Here is a 27,934-nt window from a genome sequence, read left to right as displayed (position 1 = left end):
GGTCGCGACGTCGACGTCATAGAGCGGGGCCCTTTGCGCTATGAAACCGAGGACATGAGAAATCCAGCGCATGAAGAGTTTTTCTACATAGTTCACGGAAGCGGGCAAGAAGCGGGAAGGAAAAAGAAGTCGCGCTCCCGAAATGGGCGTGATTTGAGGGTGAAATCATAATTTGATTGCGCAGGGACTTACCGTTTCTGCGACATGTCAACATCTTCTCTTCCCTTGCCTCTTCCCTCCTTCTCGAATCCGGCGCATACCTCCTTAGAAGCGGGCGGAGAAAGATGTTTTGCAACGAGCTTGCGCCCACTCGGCGGCTAATACTCTGTGCGCGAGCAATCTGAAGTTGCGCTGTAGCCTGTCCAGGTGCCCAGAATTGGCTCAGATTCGCTGAATGGTCGTCGTTGAGCACATGCTGGTTTTTCGCAGTGAGCAATCCGGTTTAATGACATTTTTGTTCCAAGATTCACTCACAGTATACGTAGTAGTCGGCACTGCAACGCAACCTGCGTTCTCTAGAGAAGGCATGAAGACCTCCTCCACATCCACGCTACTCGAGGTTATCGCACCCGAATTCTTGTCTAAGAGGATGTCTCAAAACCTCACAACACCCCCTTTCCTCGCGCGAATCATTTGACTGGGCGACATGGAGTTCAAGAGCTGGCTTGATGGGGGAGTATCCCAACAAAGTCGACAAACGAAGCAGACTTGGACTGGAACCTTACGCGGCATACTTGTCACTGTACTGATCGCTGTCGCGCAGCACAACCATCCTACTGCGACAATGTTTCGCGTCCAAAGCTATCATGATGCGATATTATTATAGCGCATTATAGACCAAAAGTTGCAAGACTCATCCTGTCTTCGCTGCTTCTTCTCCTATCGCACCACTTGGCTATCTCACTACACCGACGTCCTCCTCAGGACGTGGTTTGCTTGCCAACCTCAACGATCAACGCGTCAACAAGCTTAAACCCGTCCTTCCAGCCTACCCTGCATCCATGCAACCGGAGGAACGGGTTCCAGCAAGTCCTCGACGCGTGCGGTGGCCTTGCGGAAGCGGACAGACCAAACAGAGCATCACACAGAGGACCGCTCGACTATTTAGCGGTCACGTGAGTCACATGATCCAGGAAACGCTCTCTCTCTCAACCCTCTGTCGACCACAGCCCAAATCCACAAACCCCCAGCCAGTATAATCAACTACAACTATGCAGTCGCAACAACACTACCACAGCTTGCCCATCCAAGCCGGCTTGGGCCCGATTGTCAACGTGAGGGCCAACGCGACTGCCCCACGTGCGGGCTTGGGCCGCGACACGACGACCGATCGTGTGAAGCCTTTGGACGCGTCTGGGCGTTTTGCCACCCCCTCCAATTCCCACCCCAACTGTCCTTCTGACGAGGAGGACGATGTGGACGATACGAGAGGGCTTTTCAGTGACGCTTTCGACATGAACGAGCTCGAGGAGGCGGATAACGAGGAGGGTACGAGCGGGAAGAGTACGAGCGTCGAGCCGGGGAAGCTTCAGCCCGAAGACTTCGATTTCGAGGAGCTCGAGCGTCAGCTGAATGAGGAACTCGGGGGCGAAGGCGAAACGAGGGAGTTAAGTGGCGACGATTCTGAATGGGGAGATCTCGAAGATGCTGAAGGAGAGGACGACGATGACATGAGTCCCGATGGTGCTGGCGCCGCCACCGCCCAACCTCAGGCTGATGTCGTTCCCATTTCTGGCGGCACCTTCCCCTCACCCGCCACTATCACTTCGCTCGCGGTCCATACACCACCCACAACTCGGACAGACGACTCTGCACAACTACTCGTAGAGCCACTTCAACTGGCTGCCACACAAAATGGACTCGGGCCTCAAGAAGACGAGGAGGTCCACAACTTCGACAGGCACTCGGAGCCCAACTACGAGTATGTCCCAATCCCGCAACAAACAGGCTATGGCGATCTGGAGACTGGCAGCAGCCAGCCGCAACAGCACAATCAATATGCTCACTGGCCACAGCCTGGACCAGTACCCTGGGCAGCGCCATCGCAACACGCGCCACTGCCGACTTATGGATGTTATGCTTCTTCTCAGCCAAACTATTATGCTATGCCGACTTCTTATGACGCTTATTACGGACAACCCCCGCTTCCTGCTGCCCACGGAGCGGTTAACCCACACCAACAACAGTATCCCTATCCCGCCTACTATCAGCACCAGCAGCCGCTTCCAGTTGCTGCCGGACCACAGTATGCCCATGCTGCCTCAAACTATCCGCCTCCGCCGCCTCAGCGTTACGGATACAGCCACAACAATGCGGTCGTTCCGAATGCGGGTCCTCAAAATATTTACCCCATGCCTCCCCCCTCGCACGCGTACGCGCACGATGCCTACCCACCGAACCAGCGATTATATCCCCACCAACAGCAAGCTGCTTGGGCCGCAACACCGAGAGCTGCGCTCCACGTTCCTTCGCGAAACGCGAACACCAATACGGTCTTTAAGCATTACCAGCCGAAGCACGCTGGTAATGTCCGGTTCGCTCCGTATCCGGCCCAGGCCGAGACCGCGAAGAAAAGTGGGCATCGCAGGTAGATTTGTTTTATCGCTCGGTTTGGTATTTCGCGCTTACTGGTCATACTAGCCCCGTCAAGTCCAACCAAGGACAGGGCTCGACTATGCCACAGGAGAACAACGCTCCGGATCTGTAAGTCCTGTTGCGTTGTTAATGTTGACCAGTGCTGACCGCTCGTTTAGTCTATGGGTGAATACTGTGGCCATGAACGCCGAGGCAGGCCCGTCCTCCCGGCCCGCTGTCACCAGAGAACAGTAAGTCGTCCTTTTTCTTGTCTGATATAAATGCTCATGAAATCGCTAGTCGCGGTCATGTGACGCCGGTGCCGGTGTCGGTTCCCAGACTCAATACGATTACCACCCAGCATCCGCCCGCTGCTGTACCACGGAGGCGGCAGCAGCGCCGGCGCGCAGACCCCGCAGACTCCGTAGTGGAGGCTGCACGTGCCCAGCTCTCGCGCGAGATACTGCTGGCCGTGGAGCGCACGGAGACGCTCGACATGCGCGGGGACGCAGCCGAATGCCGAATGCCCGCCGGGGCCGGGGCCGGTGGGGTCACGTGCGACGCGGCGTTCAGGGTCGGGAAGATGAAGGAGAAGGTGACGCCCGAGTCGATCCGGGACCACCTCGTGCAGTTCCACGGGTACCCGAAGACGCGGGGCCGGGCCGGCGCGGGCGCGGACCTGCTGTGCCGGTGGGTGATGGAGGACGGGAGCACGTGCAACGGGCCATTCAAGAACGCGCTCGCACTGGGGACGCACGTGCTCAAGATGCACGGGAAGCAGGACTGGGTGCGCTGTGTGGGCGACCCAGAGTGCGGCCGGCTGTTCCATTCGAAGAAGGCGCTGATCGTGCATCTCGTCGAGTGCGAGGAAGAGTTTAAGCGCAAGGCGCAAGCGTGTTGGGGGCACGTGCAGCCGGAGACCCAGGAATAACGATGGGGCATGTACCTGGAAAGTGTAGCTTTTTTGGATGTATCGTTAGGACATGGACTGTATCAGTAGTTACTTACAAGACGAATTTTGTATAATATAATCACCTACTTCTGCTAGAAACGATGTCTGTCGCCGGCCCGCCGTGTCTCTCCACAGCTGCAGCATGTCTTTTGTCGATGTGGATCCGCTTCAAGTTAACAGCGGGCGGACACTGGAAGGCCAGTCTCACTTATTTTTGCTTGCCAGTCAGAGCTTCTGTGCTTGCATGCAACCTAGTTCGGGTGGAGAAAACTGCCAGTTGGAGCTTTTCAAGTTCTGCCCTGCTTGATACTTGTTTTGCAGATGCACGTGCACGTGCTTGTGACGCGACGCGACTTCGACCCGGTTGCCGCGTCGATCGTGTGCTCCCTCGGGGCAGCAGGAGAGAAGGAGGGGCGCGCTGGGGACCGGGGTGCAGACTACTAGCACGGTCCTGCATATCCTTTGTCGATGTGGATCCGCGTCAAGTTGGCCGCGTGGAGGAAGGCCGCGGCGATCAGTCGTATTTATGGCAAACCTCAGGCAGGCTCTGCGCTTAAATACGACCTGGTCCACGGGCTTCGTTCTGCTCCAACTCTTCTTCAGCAAGCATGGACTCGGACCAACCGCCCGCTCAGGCTGGCGAACACACGTTACATCATCATCATGACTCGGAATCCTCCGCGTCGTCAGACACAGGGGCGAGTCGCGTGAGGACCGAGCACGGAAGTTTGTTAGCGGACGAGGAAGCAGACGAGCAGGGGCACACCGCTTTCCTGCGCCGCTCCCCTTTCATCCTCATCGCGACTCTCCTCTACACCGTTCTGGCGCTGTACGCCTGGGTCCTGATCTGCATCCTGGCGCACCGGCCGATCGGCGTCAAGCAATACGGCGTGAATATACGCAACAAGGACAACAGCGGCTGGGGGTGGCTCAGCGCCCAAGCGTATCACGGGCTCTATGTCCGAAGCGAGCGGTATTTCGAATCTGCGCGTCTAGTGCAGGCCGTCGTCTCCCTGCTGACGATCCCGCTGACGACGGCGGTCTGCAAGCGCGCCGCGGTCACGTTTTTGCAGTCGCACCGCCACCGTCCCACGATGCGGCAGGCGATGGCCCTCGCGGACGGCGCGTGGACCGATATTGCGGTTGTAGGCCGGCTGGCAGTGCCCGGCGCGGGCGGCTGGAGGCGCTACGGCTCTTGGCTGTTGCTCTACGCCATCTTCTTGCATGCACTAGGTAAGCAACCATCAATCTCATGTCGAGCGGAGGCTGAATACCATTTAGGCATTGTTATCTCGCCGCTGCGCGAGGCATACCTGACGACAAAAACCATCCGCACACCGACTTCTCCCCAAATGATCGAATTTCTCGTCGACATCCCGGATCAGTTCGACCCGGTCACGGGCCGGAGCGCCGTCGACGACGGGTACATCGCCGCCCTGCTGCGCTCGCGCCTGGCGTCCACGACGAACGCCCAGGCGCAGATCAACCTGTGGTCACGCGCGCCGGACTGCAGCCCCGTGACCCAGCCAAACAACTCGCTGCTGTGTCTAGTGGACGGCAGCCAGCACATCCTCGCGAACATGTCGCTGCTGCAGGACCCGTTCTTTGCGCAGCTGCCCACCGGCTTCTCGACCGGGCTCATCAGGCAGTTCGCCCCGCGGATCAACTCCACGGCACAGCGGGAGAACATCTCCGCGGCGGCGTTCCCCGCCGGCTGCGCCGAGATGCCCGACGCCCTCTGGCTCCGCTACGCGAACGGCCCGGCCTCGCCCGGCGTCTACGCCGTCGAAGTCTGCATGCCGGGTAACATGACCGCGTCCCCCTGGCAGCCCACGCGCGCGCGCCAGGACTTCCGGGAAGAGCTGTACCTCAACATCACGTTCTCCGCGTTCGACTGGCTTGACCACGGCCCCGCAAATGGCTCGTATTACACCAAGATCACGCTGGACACCACGGCGGGGTACTTCGAGCTGCCGAACGACATGAACGGCGGCGTGGGCGGCCCGCTGATCGATGGCGACCCGAGCGATTACTGCGACGACAGCTGCGCGAGCCAAGGCCCGGGGGCATCGGGCCCGGGGGGCCAGCCAGACCCCATCGCAGACTACAACCTCACCCGTCGTGCGCCGCAGACCGGCTTACCAATCGACGCCGCCCAGCAGCTCCGCCACACGCGCAACAAGGGCCCGCTCCTTTTCGTGGCCCTGGCCCTCTTCGGGATGGGCTCCTTCATCGACAAGGCCCAGAGCTACGAGTCCTACTTCGCCACGGCGAAGGACAACAACGGCACGGGATCGATCTGCCTCGACGCCGTCCCGTTCATGCCGCTGCTCCACGACTGGCTCGACCAGCGCAACATCGACAACGCGCTGGACCCCTGTCTCACGCTGTACGGCCCGAACCTCACCGCCAACCCGATGCCGAGCCAAGTCGTGTACTACCTCTCCGCGTTCCTCGAGAGCCCGGCGGACAGCCATCCGGGCGAGCGGGTGCAGAACGCGTTCGCCGCGGCGGCCTTCCTCGCGAGCCAGACGTGGATGTCGTCCATCACGACGGGCAGCCTCTGGGTGTCGTACGATTCCGGCGCGGACACCCCGGTGCCGGCCATCTCGGACGCGGCGATCCGCTTCCTGTCCGTGCTGCTCGGCGTCTACCTCGGCGGCCTGCTCGCGCTCGCGGTCTACAGCACGCTGTCGCCCCACTGGACGCCCCGCCTCGACGCGTTCGCCATGATGCGCATCGGCGCGGCACTCGCCGACCGCTTCCCGTTGGCGCTCGTAGAGGACACCGCGGCGCTCAGGGCTCTTGACAAGACGCCGGGCTGGATCGGGGATGCAAGCGGGGGAATGGGCAGCGTCGGGGAGCTTGGGGTCGGCGCGGAAGCGCCCCTGGTGGCGCGACGGAGGTATCGGTGTCTGGAACCCGACCGTGACGATGCAGCGAGCACACAGACTGGTAAGCCTGAGGCGAATAACCGATTAAACGACACACCTTGACTACCCTTTGTCCACCACAAATTGCATCAATCCAAAAGTAAGTATTATCAAGTCGGCCTACATGTTGTACAGTACTAGTAATTTGTTAAAATATATCCAGCACTTACTTGGTACGCTGAGGTTACATCCTGTATGGGTAGGATGAGTTGCTTTTGCCCCACGCCTTAGCTCCGGTACGGAGAAACAGTGGGCCTGCGAGTGTCGAGAAAAGTTGAGGAAGTCCCGTCGCGTTGCGTCACAGGCACGTGCCAGCCTGACGCTATGCTAGTCATTCAAGTTCCTGATTTGAATTCTGCTGGACATTTGTCGCGTCTTGCACCCAACAGACATTCCAAATGTTAAGCCTAGTGTGCAACAGAAACAGAGTGTTGGTTTACGTCCGGGTCCGCGTCGAAGCCGGCATACTTGAAACTGGTCCGGCTCGCCCCGGCCTTAGCAACCTCCGAGCCGATCAGTCGTGACGCCGCTCTCTAAAATCTTGTCTCCTACTCCCATGTCCTCCTCTCTCGCACATCTCCCGCCGGAGCTGCTGCTCTCCATCTTCACGCACGTGCTCCCCGCGCATACCGTCGACGCGGCGCCGGTGCCGGTGATCGGGCGGCGGACGGGGCGGAAGGGGCAGAAGCACGTGTACGCGCTCGTCGGCGTGTGGGCCATCGCCCAAGTCTGCCGCAGCTGGCGGTCTCTGGCGATCGGCTACGGCCCGCTGTGGGCCGCGTTTGTGCTGCCGACGAGCCTGACGAAGAACGCCGTCCCGCTGCTGGCGGCGCAGCTGGACCGGGCCGGCCCGGAGGCGCCGCTGGACGTGCTGCTGTGGTTCACGGGCGGGTATCATTCGAATGACCAGATGTCGTGGTTCGCGCAAGCTCTGGCGCGGCTTACGGAGCAGCGCGCTAGATGGCGGAGACTGGTGATCGTCGTTGCATCGCTTGCGCAAGTCCCGGACGGCTTTTTTGAGGCGGGGATACGGGATGTGCCGCTGCTGGAGGAGCTGGTGTTTAGTGGCGAAGGCGTTGCGTATGTGGACCCGGAGCTGGTCGTCGAGAACGCGCCACGGCTGTCACGTGTTCTCCTCGGCGACGCGTGGTCCGCGCCGATGACGAATATATCCCTTCCCTGGCACCAGGTCACGCGTTACAAGGCGTGCGAGGTCGTCCTCCCCATCGAGCCCGTGAAGCACCGCGAATTTCTGCACGCGGCGGCCGGGGCGCTAGTCGATGCGGACATTGGCTTCGATGAGGTGGACCCGGAAGTGCTTGCTGCCAAGGCCGGCGGTGAGCCGATTGTGTTGCCGCGGCTGCAGCGGCTGGCAATCGCCAATACAGGATTCCTCGCAGCGCTGACGACGCCTTCATTGACGGAACTGTACGTAATCCAGGACATCGACCCCGTTGCGCCCTTCCTTCTCCGCTCACAATGCACCCTCACCTATTTAACCCTTGAGTCCCTCACAAAATACACGGACCCAGCTGACATCATCAGCCTCCTCGAGCACGCCCCCGCGCTGACTCACTTGGCCATCGACTACACAGCCGACTGGGAAGAAATGCAGGCCCTGCTCGCCGCTTTGACCGTGCACCCCGCCGACCCGCTCCTCTGCCCCCCGCCTCTCCACGTTCTCCCTCGCGGACCCCGCCGGCACACTCGGCCCGCAGCGGACCGGCGACCTCCGCGCCGACCTCGTCGATTTCGTCCGCTCCCGGTCCGCCGCGGCCGACAAAGGCTTCTGCGCCAAGGTGGTCGAGGTGAACGTGTATGGGAAACGTTTGCGCCTGCGCACCGCCGCGCACCGCATGCGCCAGCACGGCGTGCTCCGGATTGACAACCGGATGGGGAAGGAGGGGCGGAGGGCCGTCGAGCGGTGGCGGCGGTACAGGGAGGAATACTAATTACATATCTGTACATGTGCCGTTTACTGAAGAGGATTTATGTCACGGCGCTGGCCGAAGTCGCGTCGCGTCACGCGCACGTGCAGCATGCCACGCGCATGGAAGTAAGCAAGTGGTCACATTCGTCTCCTCGTAAGCCCAGAAACTGCACCCCAAGGCCAGCGGGAGACGAAAATGACGTGCGGAGCCACGGCCGCCGGTTTCTGTGTATGTATACAAAGACTCTTGTAAGGCGGCCTAATACTATCGCGCGTCTTTTTGTGCTTTTCACGGTCATTTGGAATATGAGTAGCTGCCCTTTCATAGCCCTCTCAAAGACAATTGTCGTGTCACCATTGGTCTCGTCTTTCGCGTGCACTGAAAGAAAGACAAACAGACAAAGATGCTGTTTCACTGCAGAAAGAGGTGATTATTCAATACAAGCCCAGAGTTCCGAGTCACTATAAATACACGTCCCCCCAAAAAATACGCAACGATCACCCCTCCCCCCTCAGGCTCACTGCTCTACCCGCGCATTCCCCCACTCCACCTCCCTCTTCCTCCCCGCAGTTCACTAACTTGAAATGCTTCACCATCTCGTGCTTGGTGCGGAACACCGCCCGACACTCCGCGTCCCCTGTGTACGGCTGCGAGCTGCGAAGTCTGATGACTTTGTCGTTGGCATTCGACGGCCGCTGGCGCCGGCTCTCGGGCCGGGGCCGGAGGTGGACTCTGGAGTTGGAGTTAAAATTGGTCTTGCGGGACTGTCAGAGCGGCCCCGCACAACGCGACTTCAGATTCTCTGGGTTGTTGTTCTGTGGCACGGTGGCCGCCGGGCCTTGTATTTGGTGGGCAGAGCTGGAAACGGGTCAGCGCAAAGTAGCGAGCGCAATGGGAAACGAAACCTACCTGCGATGCCCGGTCGGCGGTCATCTGGGCGGCAGCAGTCGACGGCTGCGACGGGTACGGCGAATACCGAAACTGGTTCTCCCTGCCCGCGACCGCGACGGGGATGGTGTTAGCATTCGCATTTCGCGAAGGAACTTGGAGCGCAGTTCGAGGCGTTGCGGCCCAAGCAGCTTGCTGTTGCTGGGGATATAATTGCTGGTCTGGTTGGTAGGCACTGTGCGCGTCCGCGTGCAAGGGGGGAGGCATGGGGTAAAAATTTTGAGGACCCGCATTTGGAAAGACCGCATTGTTGTGGCTGTAACCGTAACGCTGAGGCGGCGGAGGTGGATAGTTTGAGGCAGCTTGCGCATACTGTGGTCCGGCAGCAAGCGCCTGCAGATATTGCGGAGCGGGATATCGGTACTGCTGGTGCGGGTTAACCGCTACGTTAGCAGTATTTGGGAGTTGCGGTCGGTAATAAGCGTCGTAGGAACGCGGCATAGGCATAGGAGGTGGTGGAGCATAATAACTTTGCTGAGAAGCATAGTTGGAGTCGTAATGCGGTGGCGCAGCCGGATGATGTCCCCCAGAAGGGAAAGCATATTGCGCGGGTGCTGCCGGCGCAGGCTGCGGCCAGTGGGAATATTGCTCGTTGAATGGCGGACCAGTGGGAGGAGCATAACCCGCCATGAGTTCGGGTGAGACATATTCGTAGTTGGGCATTGACTGACCATGCCCAGCGAATGATTCGACCTCGTCGTCTTCTCGAGGCCCGCCTATATCGTCTGTCGCGGCCAGTTGGAGTGGCTCGACCAATAGTTGGCCTGAGTAGTCTAAGTTTGTTGTTGGGGGTATCATGATATCGAGCTGGGAAGAAGGGGGTGCGGGTGGTAAAGCATCATCAGAGGGACTGGGTTGGGGAAAATCGGGCCCGATGTCTTTGTCGTTCTCCCCTTCAGCATCCAACAGATCCCCACAGTCAAAATCGTTGCAATTCAACTCCCTCGTTTCGCCTTCGCCTCCGAGTTCCTCGTTAAGGCGACGCTCGAACTCCTCGAAATCCAACTCGTCGTGCTGTAGCTCCCTCGTCTCGACGCTCGTGGTCTCCTCGCCCGTACCCTCCTCGTTATCCACCTCCTCGAGCTCGTCCATGTCGAAATCGTCGCTAAACAGCCCTCTCGTATCGTCCACATCGTCCTCCTCGTCAGAAGAACGATTGAAGTGCGAATTAGAGGGAGTGGCAAGACCCCCAGACGCGTCCAAAGCCTTCACACGATCGGTCGTCGTGTCGCGGCCCAAGCCCGCACGTGGGGCAGTCGCGTTGGCCCTCACGTTGACAATCGGGCCCAAGCCTGCTTGGATGGGCAAGCCGTGGTCGTATTGTTGCGACTGCATAGTTGTAGTTGATTATACTGGCTGGGGTTTGTGGAGTTGGGCTGGGATCAACAGAGGGTTGAGAGAGAGAGAGCGCGTTTCCTGGACCATGTGTATCACGTGACCGCTAAATAGTCGAGCGGTCCACTCGTTGGATGGTGCTCTGTTTGTCCTTTCCGCCGCTTGTGGAAGGTCACGGCGCGCGTCAAGGAGCCTGTTTCGGGCTGGGCTGGAAGGTGAATTTGCCTCTTCGTCGGGGGATGTAGTCAGGATGGGTTTGTTTACTAGTAATCGAGTGGCGCAACGGCTAAGCAAGGCATGATAAGTCTTGAAGCTTGGGACTCAAATCAGGCCAACGCCGCATCCAAATCAGGGCCACAAGCTCCATCAAAATAGCCCTGAGGTCGAATGTCGTCGGTTGTGCTGCACCACGGGCCAGTGAAGACCACAACGACTCTGGAAGATTGCTTGTTGACCTCGTTATCGAGCGACTGGGCATCAATTCAGCTTTCGGAGTTCGTGCCGCTGAGCCATCTAGCTGATGTGAAGCAAAAAGACACGGACATCCTGGATAACTTCGAGGAACAGGGACGGAGACGGCAAGAGCTTCATGTTTTTTCTGGAGAACGCGGATTGTGTTACGGCTGCAGCTACCACGAACATAATCAAGACTCGAAAACGGGATTGCTCCCACCGAAAAACCAGCATGCGCGCTAACCGAACGTTACTGCTGCTCATGAGAGATAGAGAGACAAAACGCGCGGTTGCTTACGGCGACAATAGTCACGACAAATTGCAGTGAACAACACGAGTGCGAGGGGATGAATATGTTGCTGCTAAAGCCTGAGAAGCCTGAGCGGAAGGGCAAGGAGGCCAGCAAGTCTAACCTGGGCTATTGGAGTTTGGACTCTCGAGCTTGTCTTGAGCTATCTACGACAAAGTTCTTGCGTTATGTGGTCCGCTTTCGAGGAGGTACGCGGCGAACTCGAGAGGGAGGAAAGAAGGGAGATGTTGACATGGCGCAGAAACGGCCAACTCCCTGCGCAATCAAATTCTGATTTCATCCCCAAATCACGCCCATTTCGGGAGCGCGTTAATTTTCCCTCCCTCTCCCGTGGACTGAATATAGAAGAACTCTTTCATGGTTTACTCAGATCCCTGATTTCATAGCGATGCGATAACCGCGCTCTATGACCCACTCTTACGAACGCCGCCTGCGACCCCACACTGACTCGCTCAGGCTCAGGCTGACAACTACCGACGATGCATGACAAATGTGCTACTGCGACCTAGCCCTGCTTTGCGGCCTTTGCCACCTCGAGCTGATGCGCGACGGCCAGCTCCCGCAGCATCGCGGGTGGCGGCGGCAGATACCGGTCCTGCATCGAGAAAAAGGGCGCTCCCGGTGGGTCTTTTTGGCTATCTCGGGAAGGCAGGCCCGGGGTATATCTTGCTGGCGGGCCTGGCGATAGGCCCAGCATAGCGTGCGGCGGCCGCAATCCAGGAGAAACAGAGGGTGTTGTCGCGGCGGAGTTTGAAACGGGGTTCAAATGCCCCTCAGCGAATTGAAGGGGCTGTGGATGTGGATCTGCCCAATACCTAACCGCGCCACGAGGGTATATTGCGCTCTTTGGCGGAGAGGGCGTCCGATGTGCTTCCGCCATTGGCGACTCGTCTGCGACATTGATGTATTCACAAACCAGGCCCTTTTTCTGGCAGCGCTCGCACGGGTTCACTGGTGGGTCTTCGGAGACGTTGCACTATGGAGAAATCCTGACCATGATGGTTTCCAATAACAAGAGCTATGTCGGCTTACGCGGACTTTGCGGCGGCGGCACGTTCGACACGCGATTGCGACCCTGTAAAAAAAAACTGGGTCAGCAGAGTCGTACGAATTTAAACGGTGTTGACCTCGTTCTTTGGGATGTGGACATCGCAGACACCGCCTTTTTTATCAATTTCTTCTCGAGCTTTATATACGCAAATCTTCTCGGATCAGATCTAAAGGTACTCCCGCACCAAATGTCCACGGGCGCTAACAGACGGGAGGTCATCACGACGCGAAGACCACTCAATCATAACGCTCTCAGTTGCGTCGTTGCAACATGCGTCGAAGCCTACATGAAACGGGAGTTGGGGGGTCTTTTAAACGCAGTCTCGTTAATTTACCGGATAGATGGGCGGGAGAAGACAGTCGCTTTTAGCAAGTGCTGATCTTAGGAAACCCACACGGCCGAGTGCATATCATCAGCCTGTGAGGTCTGTCAATAGAGCGGTTGGGTACAACATGTTAGATTGTGTTGTTAGCACATAATTTGGCGAGCTCCATGAATGAGTCGACAACCACATCAACATCTCCGCCTTCAGCCTTGGACTTGACTTGGCCGACCTCTGCTGATTCTTCACCGGGACGACGGATATAAACAGTTCGCATTCCCAGTGCCGCTGCCGCTCGAAGATCGTAGATATGGGCCGCAACCATAGCACATTGTCGAGGTGCCAATGACAGATGGTGGGCTGCTCCAAGGTAGACCTTCGGGTTCCTGGAAAAGCAATTCAAAATTCCATTCGAGACAAAGTAAAGCTCATACGGTTTAAAGGAGCTGAAAAGTTCGGCAGAAAAGACGACATCCCAAGGAAGATCGGCGAACTTGGCCATGTCTGCGAGTAGACGAACGTTTCCATTTGAAAGCGTCGCAAGGATGAACCGCTTCTTGAGCGCATAGAGACCGGGGGTTGAATCAGGCCACCCTGGTTGTTGTTAATGAACGCGTCCCGAAGGTAGTATCGAAGTAGTACCGTGGAGACGGTGCCACGCGAGGTTGAGCTGGTCGCGGCCACTGCCATCAAGTTTCGCAGCAAGGCCGTCCCATTCCGGCTCAGAGAGGATGGTTTCGAGGATCTTACTCGTATAAGCGATAGAACCAGTATAAGGCGGAAAATACAATACACCTGGCGGTGCATCTCGTCAACACTTGCTGGGCCGACCCCGCCCTGTGCGACTTGTCGCCTTCCAAAACGAGTTAACCGTCTGCCAGGGCTGCTTCACGGTGAACAAACGTGGTGTCAAGGTATCCTTTGCGCCATGTCTGGGCAAAAGACGACCAGTCTCCATCTGTATAGTACGCATTAATCAGCGGTGTGGAACTCCTCCTGATTCACACTCACCAACTCCATGAGTCTTTCCCAACTCCCCAAGCTCCGCCGTCACCGATCCATGCCAGTCGACCACCGTTCCAAACACATCGAAGAGAAGGGCTTGCACATCAGGCAACGGGTTCTCCGTCATGGTGGAAGAAAGCGTGGAAGGGGCTCCGACGCATGTGAGAGGGGAGAAAGAAGAAAATAGTCCAGGTCACGTTCCGCAAAGTGAGCCGCTTTTGCCGATCAGGTCCTTGCAGGTAACTGAACTTGGAAAAAGTATCGTATCGTTGATTGGAGAGGACTGTAGGCTACTCCAACATATTAGCTACTTATTCTAAGGCTTTCAAGTTTCGAGAAATGTGCTCCAGTCTAGAACCATCATCTCTGGTAGCAGAGACACTGGATCGCTCGCGAACTGACCACCAACGTTTGGTTGAACGTAGGGATCCGGTATCAAATGACTATGCAAACGCATGTCCAGCGGCTGCTGCATCCAGCCCAAGTTGTTGTGGATATGGGGCATTGTCTCGGTTACTAAAGACAATTTGGCGGGCTCAACAACAGTTCTGGGCCGAAGGACAGCGCGAGATCCTGCCAACAGCTCGAAATCATTTTCATCTGCCAGATCCCCAACATCTAAATGAGCCTGGCTCGGTAGTCCGCTATCTTGCATGTCTAAGGTAAGAGCAGCGGTGTTGCGCAGTCGTTGAAGAGAAGGCTGGAATATATCAATGGAAAATATGAGAGTGCGTCGCATTCTTACCAAGAAACCCTTGACCAGAAATGACTGTCTCGCTCCAATCTCTAGATTTGCCAGGGCCTGGTCCAAGGAGCGCAGTGCGGTCGATGCAAAGTCCATTTTTGGTGCTTTACACGCAATGGACCCGAGAATAAACTGAATTTAGATTATGAACTGCTGCCCCCGGTGATGCGAATGTTGACCTACTGCGGCATTGCTAACTGGTGAAGAGCATAAGATATACGGTGGATGGTATCATCAATGACGACTTACGACTCTTGTATATAACCCACCAGCGGTGAAATCTGGCAGGAAAAATCTCGAAGCTGAGCGAATCAGACTTGACGATCATCAACGCGCCGCGATAAGCAGCAAGAAACGAGCTGGCAAATGGACTGTCAAGGGGATTGTCGGGGTTGTCCTTCAGTGCCTGCACAAATGCAGTCCGATGAATGTAAAGCAGCACTAGTAGAGTCTGAAACTGCGACCAGCCAGTCAAATGGAGTCACTCACAATTACCGCAAAATCTGGGAATCAGATTCACTCGAATATATGTGCGAAAATAAAGCGGTCGGTTGGACTGTGAAGGTTGTGTTGGCGAAGCCTCGGTCGCATAATGCATCATGGTCTCGCGGGTGACTTCAATGAATCGACGAAGCTTGCGGTCCATTTCCATCACTTGCTCATATTTTGGACTTGAAGCTTTAGAATAAGTCATTGCGATTGGCGCTGTAATCTGCAGGAATGCCTTCAGGACAATATTCGCTCGATGGCGAGAAATCCACCTCTTTCGTGAATCGCCATTTGGTTTGATAGACTGTTGGGAAACAAAGCGTCAACTTGAAAAGATATGGCCAGTAAATAACCCACAACCAGGTACAGTTTGACCATCTGACGATACACTTGATTCCTTGTCCTTTGGGAATTCACAATCAACTTCACTTGCGGAGATGCTGAGTGGCCGGGAAAACGACAAGGCCTATGGATTGATTTCAGTAATTTATTTGAGACGGGCAGGTTTGAATGGACCTGATAGGTATCCAAAGAGTACAGCTCCCAGAATAGTGCCTAGCAGTCTCATCTGGGTCAATTTATACTTGAATTCGCGCATACTTACTCTCCGCATGTCCCCAAACTCTAACTCTGATTCCTGGTGTGTGTTTTCCCGATCTAGGGCTTATATCAGTTCCGATTCGACTAGAGATAAATCATGATGCAGCCTACGAAGTTTCAAACGCATAGCTATAAGCATCGCCATAGATGTCATTGTCCACGAGCTGTCGGTGCTATATCGGGGTCCGCCAGTCGCGTGGTAGAGGCCGGCGAGCGCGAGCGCTTGTGCTGTGCGCACATCAGCACCCTCAAATATGGATTCAAGTGCCAAGGCAACCCGTCCCGCGTCGAAGAAGGCATCGGCCAATGTGTTGTAAGCCGGTAAAGCAAGATCCACCAGTGCTGCATGGGCAAATACAAAGAAAAGCACGGCAATTGCGTGGGGCGAGCGATTTTGTGAGGAGTAAATGGCAGCAAGAAGGATTTGCAGGTCTTGGGGCATTACAATTGCGGCGTAGAAAGACGCGTCAGCGATGTATATGTCACAGAGCTCCTTCGCTTGGTTGACATCAGGAAGGGAAGACAGCAGTGTTTGGAGGGAAGAGTCGATACCCCATTGGATTCCATACGTTGGGAAGGGTATTGAGTGTACTAGATGGTCGAAATAATGTGCATACTCAGCACGGTCACTGCCACTGCTGCCCTGAGACAGAATGCGCCCAATCCTGTGCACATGCCCATGGGCATTTTCCCATGGTAATTTGATGTGGGCATAACCTACAGGATGGCTCTATATATCCTATAGGATAGGTGGACTTATCCTACAGGATGCTTGAACATCTATCCTACAGGTTAACCAACCAGTCCTGTAGAAACGGTTCTCTATAGGATATGTAGCAGATATCTGTCCTGTAGTATGAATATGTCCTGTAGAATACTTATACCAATCCTATAGGATAGCTATCCTATCTGTCCTGCAGGATAGTAATATACCTATCCTACAGGATAGATACACCTATCCTACAGGATAAAGGAGACCCATCCTGCAGGATACATGAAAGGACCATCCTGCAGGATAATTGAAACAGCTATCCTGCAGGATGGTTGGCTCTCATTTATCCTGCAGGATAGAATTATGCATCCTACAGGTTACATTATGTGACAATCTGATCAGAGAGACCGCTACCATCTTGATCTTATCCACCATCTTTCCCTTCATTCTTACAACTATGGCCAGCCCACTTGCTGACATAGCCAGAAATACCGTGGCTACTCCAGTACTCCAGCATACTGTGCTGCTCTATATCTCAGTTGTTCGGCGTCTCTGGGACTACATTAAGCTGATGCATGTTCCGTGCTACCATGGAGAGCCTTTACCCTTACCACAAAACGTCATTTCCTTTCTTGCCTTGCATATTCTCCCTGCAGATGGTCTCAACAAGGAAGCTGAAGTTCAACAACTCTGGGAGATACTCAGAGACCATATTATGGAGTGGAAGGGGGTTAATCTGGATACAGAGATTAATGAGCTCTTAAGACAAAATGGCCCTGAGCATGACTTAGGTACATTATATATCCCTTCATTGATATGATAACTAAACTTTTCAGGTGCTTATATGCTATTACCCCCATATCGAACGTGCCAAAATCCAGTTTGCGATCATCAAGGTGCCAAATTAGGAAATACCTACAAGGTCCTTTGCCGGTTGTATACACTTCACAACGGAGTTCTTCCTGTCTATGATGTTGCCCTCTACTGTAGATGTAGGTATTCTATCCAACTATAGTCATATTTCTAAACCAACCTATAGACTGTCATACGCGCTACAGATATGCATACTCAGTCTCTCAGGCAATAGATGGCAGCTCTCAGAGAAACTATTATGAAGACTACAAACCCTATATCCATTCTCAAACCACCTCATTTGTTGAAGATAAGCTCTGTGTCTTCTTTGAAGATCTTATGTGCTCCTCCCAGTGAGTCTAATAAATTTATATATTTTTATATCACTACTCAACTCTATACAGTGTCTCTACGACTAATCTGGCAAGATCTTATAACTCTAGCCTTGGAATTACAGACACTGTTCTCCAAACCCGTCTGTCTCCATAAATACTTCAAAGTGCAGTATTAGATGCCTTCTACCTTCATGCTCTTCTGAGAAGAGCCCGTATGAATGGAATCCAATTGGTGACCTCACACCATGGAGAGCAAGATCATCGCTTTGATGATACACTGCATAGCTTTAATACTCTAATGGCAGCAACTGGTCAGCCCCAGCGTCATCATGGATGTCATGGGTGTTTCAAAATCATCCCACCAGAGGACTCTGCCAATGGCACTGCTCGTATGTCTGTTATCTTAGCTATCTATCAGTTCTCTTATTATCTTTCTAGAGTGTATTCATGGTGTGGTTACTGATGGCGTTACCATTGGTTATCCTCCTTGTTGCCGTGTTGTCAAGTGTCAAGTTCCTCTGGCATCAATCAAAGATAAATTCTGTCCAGATCATGCTGATCTGATTGATCGGTGTCTTGTGCGGACATGTACTGATAAAGCAGAAGTTGGTCATATTACGTGTGGTAATCCCTCTCATCGTGCAAAGGAGGAGGAGCATAGCAAATCTATGGAACCTGCACTGTTGGATCTGCAACGCCGCCTTGTGAAGGGCGGTGTATCAACACACTCCCCACGCAAGCAAGCAACATCATTGTCTAGTTTACACAGAAATAACGACAAGAAAACGGGAGGTGGTCTCAAGCTTGACCTGACACGCTAACAATACCCACCATGACCAACTTGCTGTCCTGCCCTGCGGTATTATTGTCGCCCCCAAACTATGTTTCACAGTGAAGGAGTATCTACTGTCAAGGTGCGTAGACAAAGTCTATATGATATCTTTTTATATTTAAGAGTTTGTAGGATTTCTTAAAAGGGATCTTTCCTCACCCATGGCTGCAGCCTTCTCACATCTTCTATGATCATGCATGTGGTCTACTTCAGCATATACAAGCTCAGAATGACCACTCATTTGATCATGTTCGGTTTGTTGTAGATGTTTTCCATGCACGTCATCATCATCAAGAAGACGGAGATACCTTTTGCAACCAGAACACCAATCCAGCACTCTGTCCTGAACTGCGTTTAACTGATGGTTCATGGATGCTCAATTCATCTATAGCAGAGCAAACCAATGTCTGGTATGGAGCATTCCAGGCAATTACTAGAGAGATGTCTATGGCAAGGTAAGTATTTTTTTTCTCTTATTATTCAGAACTTCATTATCATGACTAGATTCAATTTTTTCCTAGATGAAATGGTCTACCTGCGCAACGAATGGTTTCTTAGAGAACTGGAGCGCAAAGGCAACCAGCCTTTTGTAATTGATGTGGAGCATGCAAAGGCTATGTGGTTAGCTTCACATACAGAACCATCTCAGTAGCTCCATAAAGATAGTTGATCTATTAACTAAGTGTATTCCAATACTGTGTGCGTGAAACATAACTTCTACGTGCCGACTCCCGCATCTTGGCCGCATTGAAGTCCTTTGTCCGAATAGTTGTATGGATTCCTCGAGAGCGACACTTAGCATAGGTAGATGCTCTAGGAAGTACTGTCCCATGAAGCTCGTCAGGTCGGAATATCCTACAGACCATTTCAGTATCAGCCATCATTCAGACAAAACGAACCAGAAAGCATTTTCCTCCGTTCGGATGATAACACCCCAGATAGCATAAGCAAAATTAAACTCGTCATCTGCTGCTTGCTTTTTGAGTTGACAACATAGAGACCAGGTAGCATCGCTATCTGGGTGCAGTGGCGCTCCATATTCCCAGCAGTAAAAAGCATTCATACTGCTTTTACCGAATGAGTTTAAATCCTTACCTACCGCATTTATTTCCCTGACTATATGTGGTGCTATACCTTTTGGCGGCAGCTAGCATATAGTCGTTTACCTAGTATGGAAATTTCAGAACAGGTATAAAACAAATGTGAAACAAACCCGAGCAGCGTTCAAATATGTTGTTGCAGCCTGAGGAGTTCTGGCACTCTGGCAGGCATAGCTGCCATAACCCTCACCAGGTGCACCACCAGATGCGAGGCGATTACCGAGTAGCTTCATATTTCCAACGGCCTGTGTCTTGCTCCCTCTCTTCTTCGCATTTGCATACTCTCCAACCTCTGCATGATTTACACAGAGCTCCTCATACACATCTGGAGTAAAGGCCTGATACTGAACTGCGAAGCGCTTAAATGTGTTGTTAGATTGAGTGGTTTGGAAAAGGCCCACTCACAAAGGTACCGTCCGATGTCTGAAACTTTGTAATGTCCCGCCCACATGATTCGAAGACCTCAGGACGGCTACCGTACTCGGCAAAGTTTTCGATATGTGGGTTGCGAATCTTCTTCTATAAGGTAGGTGAGACTTGACCACAATATCAAGATAACGTCCTACCCCTGCCTCATAGCCCACCACATCCTTTTCACTTCCATAAGTAAAAAGTGCACCTTGAAGTCTGTCGACTTGGGCTTGTGTCCGCTTGTTGACAGTGATAGTACGGATACACTTTTGGTCAGCGTCCTTGAATTGACATCCAGGGCAAACTCCCCGATTCTCTGAATGCTCAGTGTCTGCAGCCTCCCCGTACGAGAGATCTTCCCGATTCTTCCTTTGCTTCTTCTTTGGTGGCTGAGATGATGGTCCGTCACGTTCAGGATGGTGTACACGTCGGTTGAAAGCATTAAGGGACTGGCGCGATTGGCGAGAGACAACAAAGATGGCATAGAGAACTCCAGTTCGTTCAATGTTGAGCTCAGCAGGGTTGAGTTGGTTTAGATTTCGCCAAAGATCGACCAGATCCCAGTTATCATCAGCAGAAGGTATTCCTGCCAAGTTCTGAATCATCATTAGCACTTTCAAAGTAAGTAAGTAAATGCCTACCAAGGCCCGGACTGTCGACTGAACCCAATCGATCCAACCACTGCGAAAGTTATCCCACGACAAAAGAAGACAAGAGTTGCTGGGTGTCGACGTGAGCTGGTCTACAAAACGTTCATGACTCATGACGTTTTCGATAAACAGTTTTGCTGAAACTCTATGACCCTAGGAAAGAAGAATATAAGTCGAAAATACATAGGTAGGGCCAGCACCATACCGTATTCCAACTATAGATATCATCGTTTTCAACTAGGTGTGGCAAGCACCCACTGGCTGGCGGGCAGCCGGCGACGAGCCCAAGAGAGCCCGTGCCTGGGCCTGCAGCATTCCCCATCCCATCGGCCGTCCGCGAGCGCGAGGGGCCGGCAGCGGCCGGGCGAGCACGTGCTCCCTCGGCGAGACACGTGCTTCCGGGCCGGGCGCCGTGCCTGGGCGTGCAGGCGCTCCCCCAGCGCTGGCAGGCAAGCGCGAGGGTTTGGGGCGGGTGGCGGGTGGCTTTGCCAAGTGCCCCGCCAGCGGGCAGTGGCGAGCTTGCCAAGCGCTGGCGGGGCGAGTGGCCTCGCGCTGGGGCGCGCCACCGCCTCGCGCTGGCGGGCAAGCGGGGAGTGGGCAAGCGGGCGTGGGTGTTGCGCTGGCGGGCGAGTGGCTGTGGCAGGCGGGCGCAAGCGGGCAAGCGGGGAGTTGTTCGCGGGCGTGCTCGCGTGTTCGCGGGCGTGGGTGTTCGCGGGCGTGTTCGCGGGCAGGGGAAGACGCGCAGAGGCTGGTGGTGGTGTTGGATGGTGGGAGAACTGGCGGCTGTGCTATGAGTCACATCGCTCACACGCGATCGTGCGGGGCCGCCATCTATCGAACGGGAGGAAGTGGCGGGGGGGGAAAGAGGGGCTGTGGGCTGTCGTGTGAGGTGGCGGCATGGCGGGGTGGGAAAGAGGCGGCTGTGGGCCACATCAGGCGCTGGGGTGATTCAAGAGTGGTGGTCTGGGGGAGGGTGGGGGTGTGGCTGGGCGAAGAGGGTTGAAGCGAGGTGGTGGTGGTGGTGGTTGGGGAAACAAAAACAGGTGATGACGTCCGCACGCTGCTCCCCTTTGCCCTGTACCAATCGCGGTAGGTGGCAGCAGAAAGCAAAGCATCAACAAACTCACCTTTGGCCTTTTAAACAGACACGACCTGTAACGCGTTTGTAACGCGTTGTTGACGCGAAAACGTTGCTGGTGAACGTTTGTTGACCGAGTGACTAGCGTGACGCTCCGTGTGACACGAAGTGACGACAGGCAATCCAAGCAACACCCACACCAGCTGCAAGTCTAAACCCACCCCACCGCAAGTCATGACATGTTTGTCGGGCCTTTCCTCTAGTTCAATGGCTGACTGCCTCTTTTTGCAGGGCACGAGCACAGGCGACGCAACGACGTCTAGTAGAAAGGAACCAGCGACTAACCCAGCGCATTCGCCACCTGCGCCGCAACTTGCAGGATATGGAGCAAGAGGAGCATGCAATGCTCAAATGCATATTCAACTTGCGAGTGCAGTTGTCTGAAGCATTGGTTGTACCATATGACCGCCTGTTTGTGCGTGTTTCTTCATATTTGATGTTTATGCTTAGAGAATACCTAGGGCTCTGGCACCAAATTCGAGCTTGACGAACCCACTTCGGACAGTGATGAGATCGAGGAGCGGCAGCATGCTATCTACGACCAATACATGGCCAAACTGAAAGCAGAGGGAATCGTATGTGTCATTCGACTTATTCTCTCCACTTTTCCTTATATACTTCTTTAGATGGATTCAGTGCCTCTCTACCAGTGTCTACCCCGTGTAAAGTAGTCAGTTCTAGCGTATTTCTGCATTGTTTTTTGGTTTCTTTTCCTAACACCTGCGTGTGACATTTATGTGACATCATCTCTTGGCTCCGTCCGACTTCATGTCTGTGCGTCGACCACAACTAGACCCTCAAGAGAGAGAGAGACTTGTAGAAGCTGCCAAGGAAAGACCTCTAGTCACCTGGGAAAGCTTCTGGCCTGGCACAATGTCTACTGAAATGGTCAAGTCAAGCGGTACAGCCCACACTCAGGCGGCCAGGTTCTGAAAACCCCAGTCCCACCCGTAAGTTGCTGGCACAATGTAAGCTTAATCGACATATATTGTTTCTTACTGATATTCTACATAGGCCGCGAGTCCGCAACTTGTTGCATATGTTACGACGTTGCTCGACAGCCTATATCCGCATGGTGAGACGATCTGCAAGCTACTTCTTACTCTGACATATATTTCAGTACAGAGTGCCGAAACTGTTTACTATGCACTCCATGTTTGACAGAGTATCTGCAAACTCTGTACCGCATGGCCCTGCAACGGGATTATGGTCAACATATTTATGCTACGTTCACATGTCCCTACTGCAAGGAGGACGTTGCGGTGGATTCAATTCAGCCTCCGGATCGACGTCTATGCGAAATTGCTCAGCTTTTGGGGGAGACGGTTTGTGGTGACTGTGCAAAAGTCTTGGGAAGAAGAGTTGAACATAGCTATAGAGCGCTACAAGCAGGTTATGTTGAACGGCTTTATGGACATTGACGACCCAAACGATAGTGATTATGTTGATGATATGTAGACCGTTACAAAATGCTATGCTTTATTTTTGCCTTTGCCTTTGCCTTTCACCGCTGTCCTTCGCTTTAAGATAGGCAGGTCTAAATCCTTGGCAACACGCTCGTCGACATCCGACATTTCATCCAACGAAGGCTCTCCAAACTTTGCATACAGAGCCTCCAGTGTCAAGTCGACAGAGACAGATGTCTTGCCTGAATCTTTCTTGAGTGTTCCTTTGCTACGCTCCAGGTTAAGCGTGTCACGGAGATAATCTGCATAGTCTTTCATGAACTGGGAAAGGTTAGGCACTTCCGCGTTACTGATGATTTCGCGTTGAATGACTAAGCCTATACTTCGCAGAGTGCCAATCCACTCGCTTTGCCGTTTCATCACATATTGCCATGCAGCTAAAGGGAAAGGTTCTGGAGAATAGTCAGTGAAGAAAAGGATATAACAATTCCATAAGTTACCGTGTTCCGACTGTGGTCTTTTGTCCCGAATTTCTATTCCAGCATGGTACAATGCATGACCCAGGAGTAAGCTCTTCTCCAGATTAGGGTTGACTGGTTTAGTTTGTTTACCACCACACATCTCTTCCCACAGCGCATTTCCCTGGAAGTATACCTTAATAAGCTTCTCGGCATGCTGATATGTCGCAGCGTCCCCAGCCCGCAAGGGTAACTCATAGCGCCCGCGTGATCTCCTGGACCGTGACGCCGAGCTCTGTGTCTCGTCTAGCGTTTCACCCTCCCTGTCAGTGTCCTCTTTCTCTGACTTCTCTGACTTCTCCAACGTCTCCTCCTCTTCATTGTCCAACCTCTCTGCCTTGCGAAACACAGGATGAGGTGTATTGCGTAGAACAATAACCTCCACGGTAGCCGTATAGGTAACTGTGCCGTCCTTCATAGCATCTGGTGTATTGCTGATAATGGCGATTTGAGGATCAGAGTCTAAGGTCGAGCCTTCCTTTGTAGACGGGGTGTGAACAGAATGCCAACGGAATTCGCCGTAGCGTGCGTTTGAGTTCTCGAACATAGTTGTGGGATAGAAAGATGTAGGGGCATCTTCCGGAACAATTCTGCCTGTACAGTTGGGACTACAGTTCCGAGAGCATCGGTCAGCAAATCCTTGAATACTCTGAAGAGCTTCAGCAAGATTTGGTGATTGCATGAGAGTGAGGTTGTCGATGACATGATGATGCTTGTAAAGGGTAACAGTTTCTAGCCCTGTAGTATTGTGTGTCAGTACTATTCAAAAGTGTGGTGAACAGAAAAATACCAAGAGTAATTGGTGCCTCGGTCCGGATAGATTCAAAGGCCGCGTAAGTAAAATCATAGGGCACATTGAGTACTCCACTCTCAACAGCGGGAGTCCAATCTGGATCACGCTGTTGCTTGCCACCATGGAATATGACAGGTTCACTAAGGCCATTAGACTCGGCATACTCAAAAACAAAGTCAACTGTTCATATTAATCAGAGCATTTGTAAAACCGGAAACAGAGTATTACTTGTGATGAATACACGCTTGATTTCTTCTTGGAGCATATTTGACTCGTTGTCTGATAAAATCGAAAAGCTTCGCTGATGAGGTGGTTTCTCTGAGTCGGTTGAGCCTTGTGAGGTTGTCTGATATAATCAATAAGATATAAGAGTAGATGGAGAAGGCACACCGTATGGCGACGTTTGCGTTTAATGTTTTCCTGTTCAACAGAGCCTTTATCCTCATCTCTCCCGCCGTCTGTGCTCTAGGGGCAGGTTTAAGTCAAGTTATAGATCTAAATACTAGCTTCTTACAGGCAGTGTATCCTTCAAATGATCGTCCTTTTTTGGCTGGTCGCCAACGATTTCAGGCTTATCAGATGTAACAACCTAGTCATAGTTTTAGCATCTTCTAAAACTTGAGAAGAGCAGAAGTACTCACCAGAGGAGCCTCAGGCATCTTGATGAGAGAATGCTTAATGGCCTCCCAGATAACCTGCTCGACATGGCTCATCTTGCTGTAACCTTCTGTACCAAGAGCCAAGATATCGTAGTTGTATGGAAACTCCTGGCCTTTGAGCTGTGCAACAAGACGTTTCATCTTAGCATCTCGGGTTTCTGTATTTCCTGCTGCGCGACGTCGTCCCGATCGACCAAGATTGGCCACAAGGGTCTCTAGATGATTCATCGGCAGCTTTTCACTAGTACTTCATATTAGTGTTATGAAGGGCTGACTGTAACATCAAGCACTTACAGAACATCTTGAGAAAAGGTAAGGGTAGGTAGGGACGGAGTCATAGGGATGTCGACTTGGCTTTTCGAGAGAAAGTCACACTGGTGTGACATTACAAGAAGCTAACTAATTTTATGTCCTATAGGATAGTAGAGTATATAGTATCTATTTGCGGGCAGCCTTGGGGAGATGCTTAATGCCCTGTGAGTATACTATATTCCACCGTCCTGTCTCACTATGACCTGCATCCAAACTTGCCTGAAAGAGCCGTTTGATTTCGTCAATATTTTCGCGTGCGCATTATAGGTTGTAGTGACGATAGAATGTCGTATCTGAAACGGCGTATCCAAAAACGTCCTTAACGACAGCTAGGCGCGACTTGATAGCAAGCTTCTGAGTGTATTGTGTAAATTTTGTGTGAACGTCGAAGGTATATTTGCCCGGAAATCTACAATTATTTCAGGTCATATTGACGAACTAGCAAATACTTACTTCAAGTCAGTTTTTATCTTGGGAGCACTGAAGATATCTTCATCTTCGAATCGGTAATAACAATTATATCCCTATATATTGAAAATTAACTGTTTTTTTCAAAAATAGTTTTGTTATTACGCACGAGTGTTCAGCCTTGATTTTTTTAGAAGGTGACTCCTCCAATACCATAGGAGGGGCAGAACGTTTGTTACGTGTGCTTGAGAAGTCTAGTCGCATTGCCACGCTGCCACACCGTTTACCCGAAAACTTGAATGGTCCAAGAATAACTTTCTGACCGGATGACAGCCCAGTAAGCGGCATATCACGACCCACCCAGATATTATTAGTCAGAACAGCGTACGCCACCAGCTCTTCAGCAGAGAGATCGGACATAAGACGAACAGATATAGACTCTGCTGGGTTGAAGCTGGGAAGGTTTGGTGCGGCAGCCGTACAGAATATAGGTGCATTTGCCTCGTCTAATTCCTAAGGATAATATTAGACAATGTATTCAAAAAAGGAAAGCGTAAATAAGCTACCTTGCACCATGCGACTTCAAGTTGTGGTGCCTTGGCTGTGGTAGGCTTCGCTATATCTTTCGTTCTTGAGACTGAATTCTCGACAAAGCCTGGGGGCAAGCTACGCCAGTATGGAGAAAGATTATGGCCATGGAGAGGAAGCGACCGTGGCTGTTCAATTTGTATTTCAGATGCTGAAAGAACATTCAGTATTGGAATATATTAAAAGGGAAAAGCTTGACCTGGAGCTTCCAGGATACGCGTTTGAGAGGATATAGAAGGTGCAGAAGGAGTCAATGTAAGTGTAGGTTCAGAGGAAGGAGTCCAGAAGGGCATGGTAGCAGTATGACTTGGTGTATTTCCTAGGGCTAGTTTTAGCACGTTGAAAAATATACAGAATAAATCATACCTAGTAGGCCCGAGTTTTTTTCTTCTTAGGAGTGGTCACTGTTGCTGTAGTACGGTGTGTGGCAAGGTTACAGCAATGGTAGTCGACCCCATACAGTCCCATATAGCCTGTGCAGCATAACTTACATAGCCAATGAGTACAATTGGCATTGCGATCACCGTCGGCAGCGCAATAAGGTCCTTGACACTTGGTGGAACCATTGGGCTAGAGTTTACTTATAGTCAGCCAAAAATTTACTTCAGGAAGGTCGACGCACCTTGGCATGAACGCCATTTGCTACCCACCAGAAGCCACCACACTTGCCCTCTACTGCCGTTGTTGTGAGCCAAGATGGCAGGTGTCCTCCACCATAGTCATAATAGTTATTTGAGCACTAAGAAACTCAGTATTGCTCGTGCCAACAGAAACTACATTATACCTTGACGAACAGAAGGCCTTTGTGGTCTGGATGATGCCGTCCAGATGACCTCTTGCTAAATAGGATAGTTCCCCGTTGACAGCTTAGGCATGTAGAACCAAGAGGAGGTAGAGGAGTGGTAGTATCTGTGTCCATAGTCTTTCCTCGGAGGTTATGGTAGCAAAGGAAAAAAATGTGACACCATTTGGTTTGGTCGACGCGTGTCTCAGACGCGTCCTGTGAGGACATCAATATAACCACGTGATGGTGCCATACCTACAGTATACATTGGCGGCTACCTATAGGATAGATATGATATCCTATAGGTTGCTTAGAGAGAACAAACATCCTACAGGATATTCTCATATAAAAATATGTAAATCTATCCTATAGGTTGGGTTTATCTATCCTGCAGGACAGTCTACGCTACAGGATGGATTTTGCCCTATCTATCCTACAGGATAGTCTATCCTGCAGGGTAGGTCGATTCATCCTACAGGACAGGATAGGTCTGACCTATCCTGCAGGACAAGATAGGTCTATCTATCCTGCAGGATAGGCCCATCCTGCAGGATGGGTATATGGTCTATCCATCCTGCAGGATAGGTACATATCCTGCAGGATAGACCCATCCTGCAGGATAGATAGACCCATCCTGCAGGACATGCCCATGGGCATATGCCCACCCGCGATACCCATGGGAACCCGCACAGGATTGGGTCCGCTCTCCCCTGAGACTGTGGAGATGAATTGAGATTTCAAGCGGAGCTTGATCGCGCACAGAAAGGAATGCCTGGGGGGACATAAGA

At 52.7% G+C, this 27,934-nt stretch overlaps 4 protein-coding genes across 4 annotated transcripts; 1 reads left to right on the top strand and 3 right to left on the bottom strand.

Annotated features, from left to right (window-relative positions):
- Positions 1-1,211: 1,211 nt before the first annotated feature.
- Positions 1,212-3,505, top strand: MIND_00627700 (uncharacterized protein; the record flags this gene model as incomplete). The annotated part of the gene is made up of 4 exons (XM_037363019.1): positions 1,212-2,587; positions 2,641-2,703; positions 2,754-2,825; positions 2,875-3,505. 4 exons carry the CDS (start codon positions 1,212-1,214, stop codon positions 3,503-3,505), a joined length of 2,142 nt encoding a protein of 713 aa, XP_037220940.1.
- Positions 3,506-8,887: 5,382 nt separating this feature from the next.
- MIND_00627500 (uncharacterized protein) lies at positions 8,888-10,673 on the bottom strand (the record flags this gene model as incomplete). The annotated part of the gene is made up of 3 exons (XM_037363018.1): positions 8,888-9,122; positions 9,175-9,248; positions 9,300-10,673. The coding sequence occupies 3 exons, from the start codon at positions 10,671-10,673 to the stop codon at positions 8,888-8,890; spliced, it is 1,683 nt and encodes a 560-aa protein (XP_037220939.1).
- A 2,269-nt stretch (positions 10,674-12,942) lies between these two features.
- MIND_00627400 (Haloacid type II) lies at positions 12,943-13,941 on the bottom strand (the record flags this gene model as incomplete). The annotated part of the gene is made up of 6 exons (XM_037363017.1): positions 12,943-13,195; positions 13,244-13,403; positions 13,452-13,554; positions 13,605-13,662; positions 13,713-13,767; positions 13,821-13,941. The coding sequence occupies 6 exons, from the start codon at positions 13,939-13,941 to the stop codon at positions 12,943-12,945; spliced, it is 750 nt and encodes a 249-aa protein (XP_037220938.1).
- A 198-nt stretch (positions 13,942-14,139) lies between these two features.
- On the bottom strand, positions 14,140-16,090 carry MIND_00627300 (Zn(2)-C6 fungal-type domain-containing protein; the record flags this gene model as incomplete). Its single annotated transcript, XM_037363016.1, has 10 exons — positions 14,140-14,514; positions 14,560-14,691; positions 14,743-14,756; positions 14,809-15,000; positions 15,049-15,271; positions 15,321-15,352; positions 15,406-15,514; positions 15,565-15,603; positions 15,653-15,705; positions 15,760-16,090. The coding sequence occupies 10 exons, from the start codon at positions 16,088-16,090 to the stop codon at positions 14,140-14,142; spliced, it is 1,500 nt and encodes a 499-aa protein (XP_037220937.1).
- Positions 16,091-27,934: the final 11,844 nt, after the last annotated feature.

This window comes from Mycena indigotica, assembly GCF_014461135.1.
Source record: "Mycena indigotica strain 171206Taipei chromosome Unknown Mind.scaff0005, whole genome shotgun sequence".
NCBI classification, from domain to species: domain Eukaryota; kingdom Fungi; phylum Basidiomycota; class Agaricomycetes; order Agaricales; family Mycenaceae; genus Mycena; species Mycena indigotica.
The sequence above is the reverse complement of the archived record's forward strand: the minus strand, read 5'-3'. Positions and strand labels throughout refer to the sequence as shown.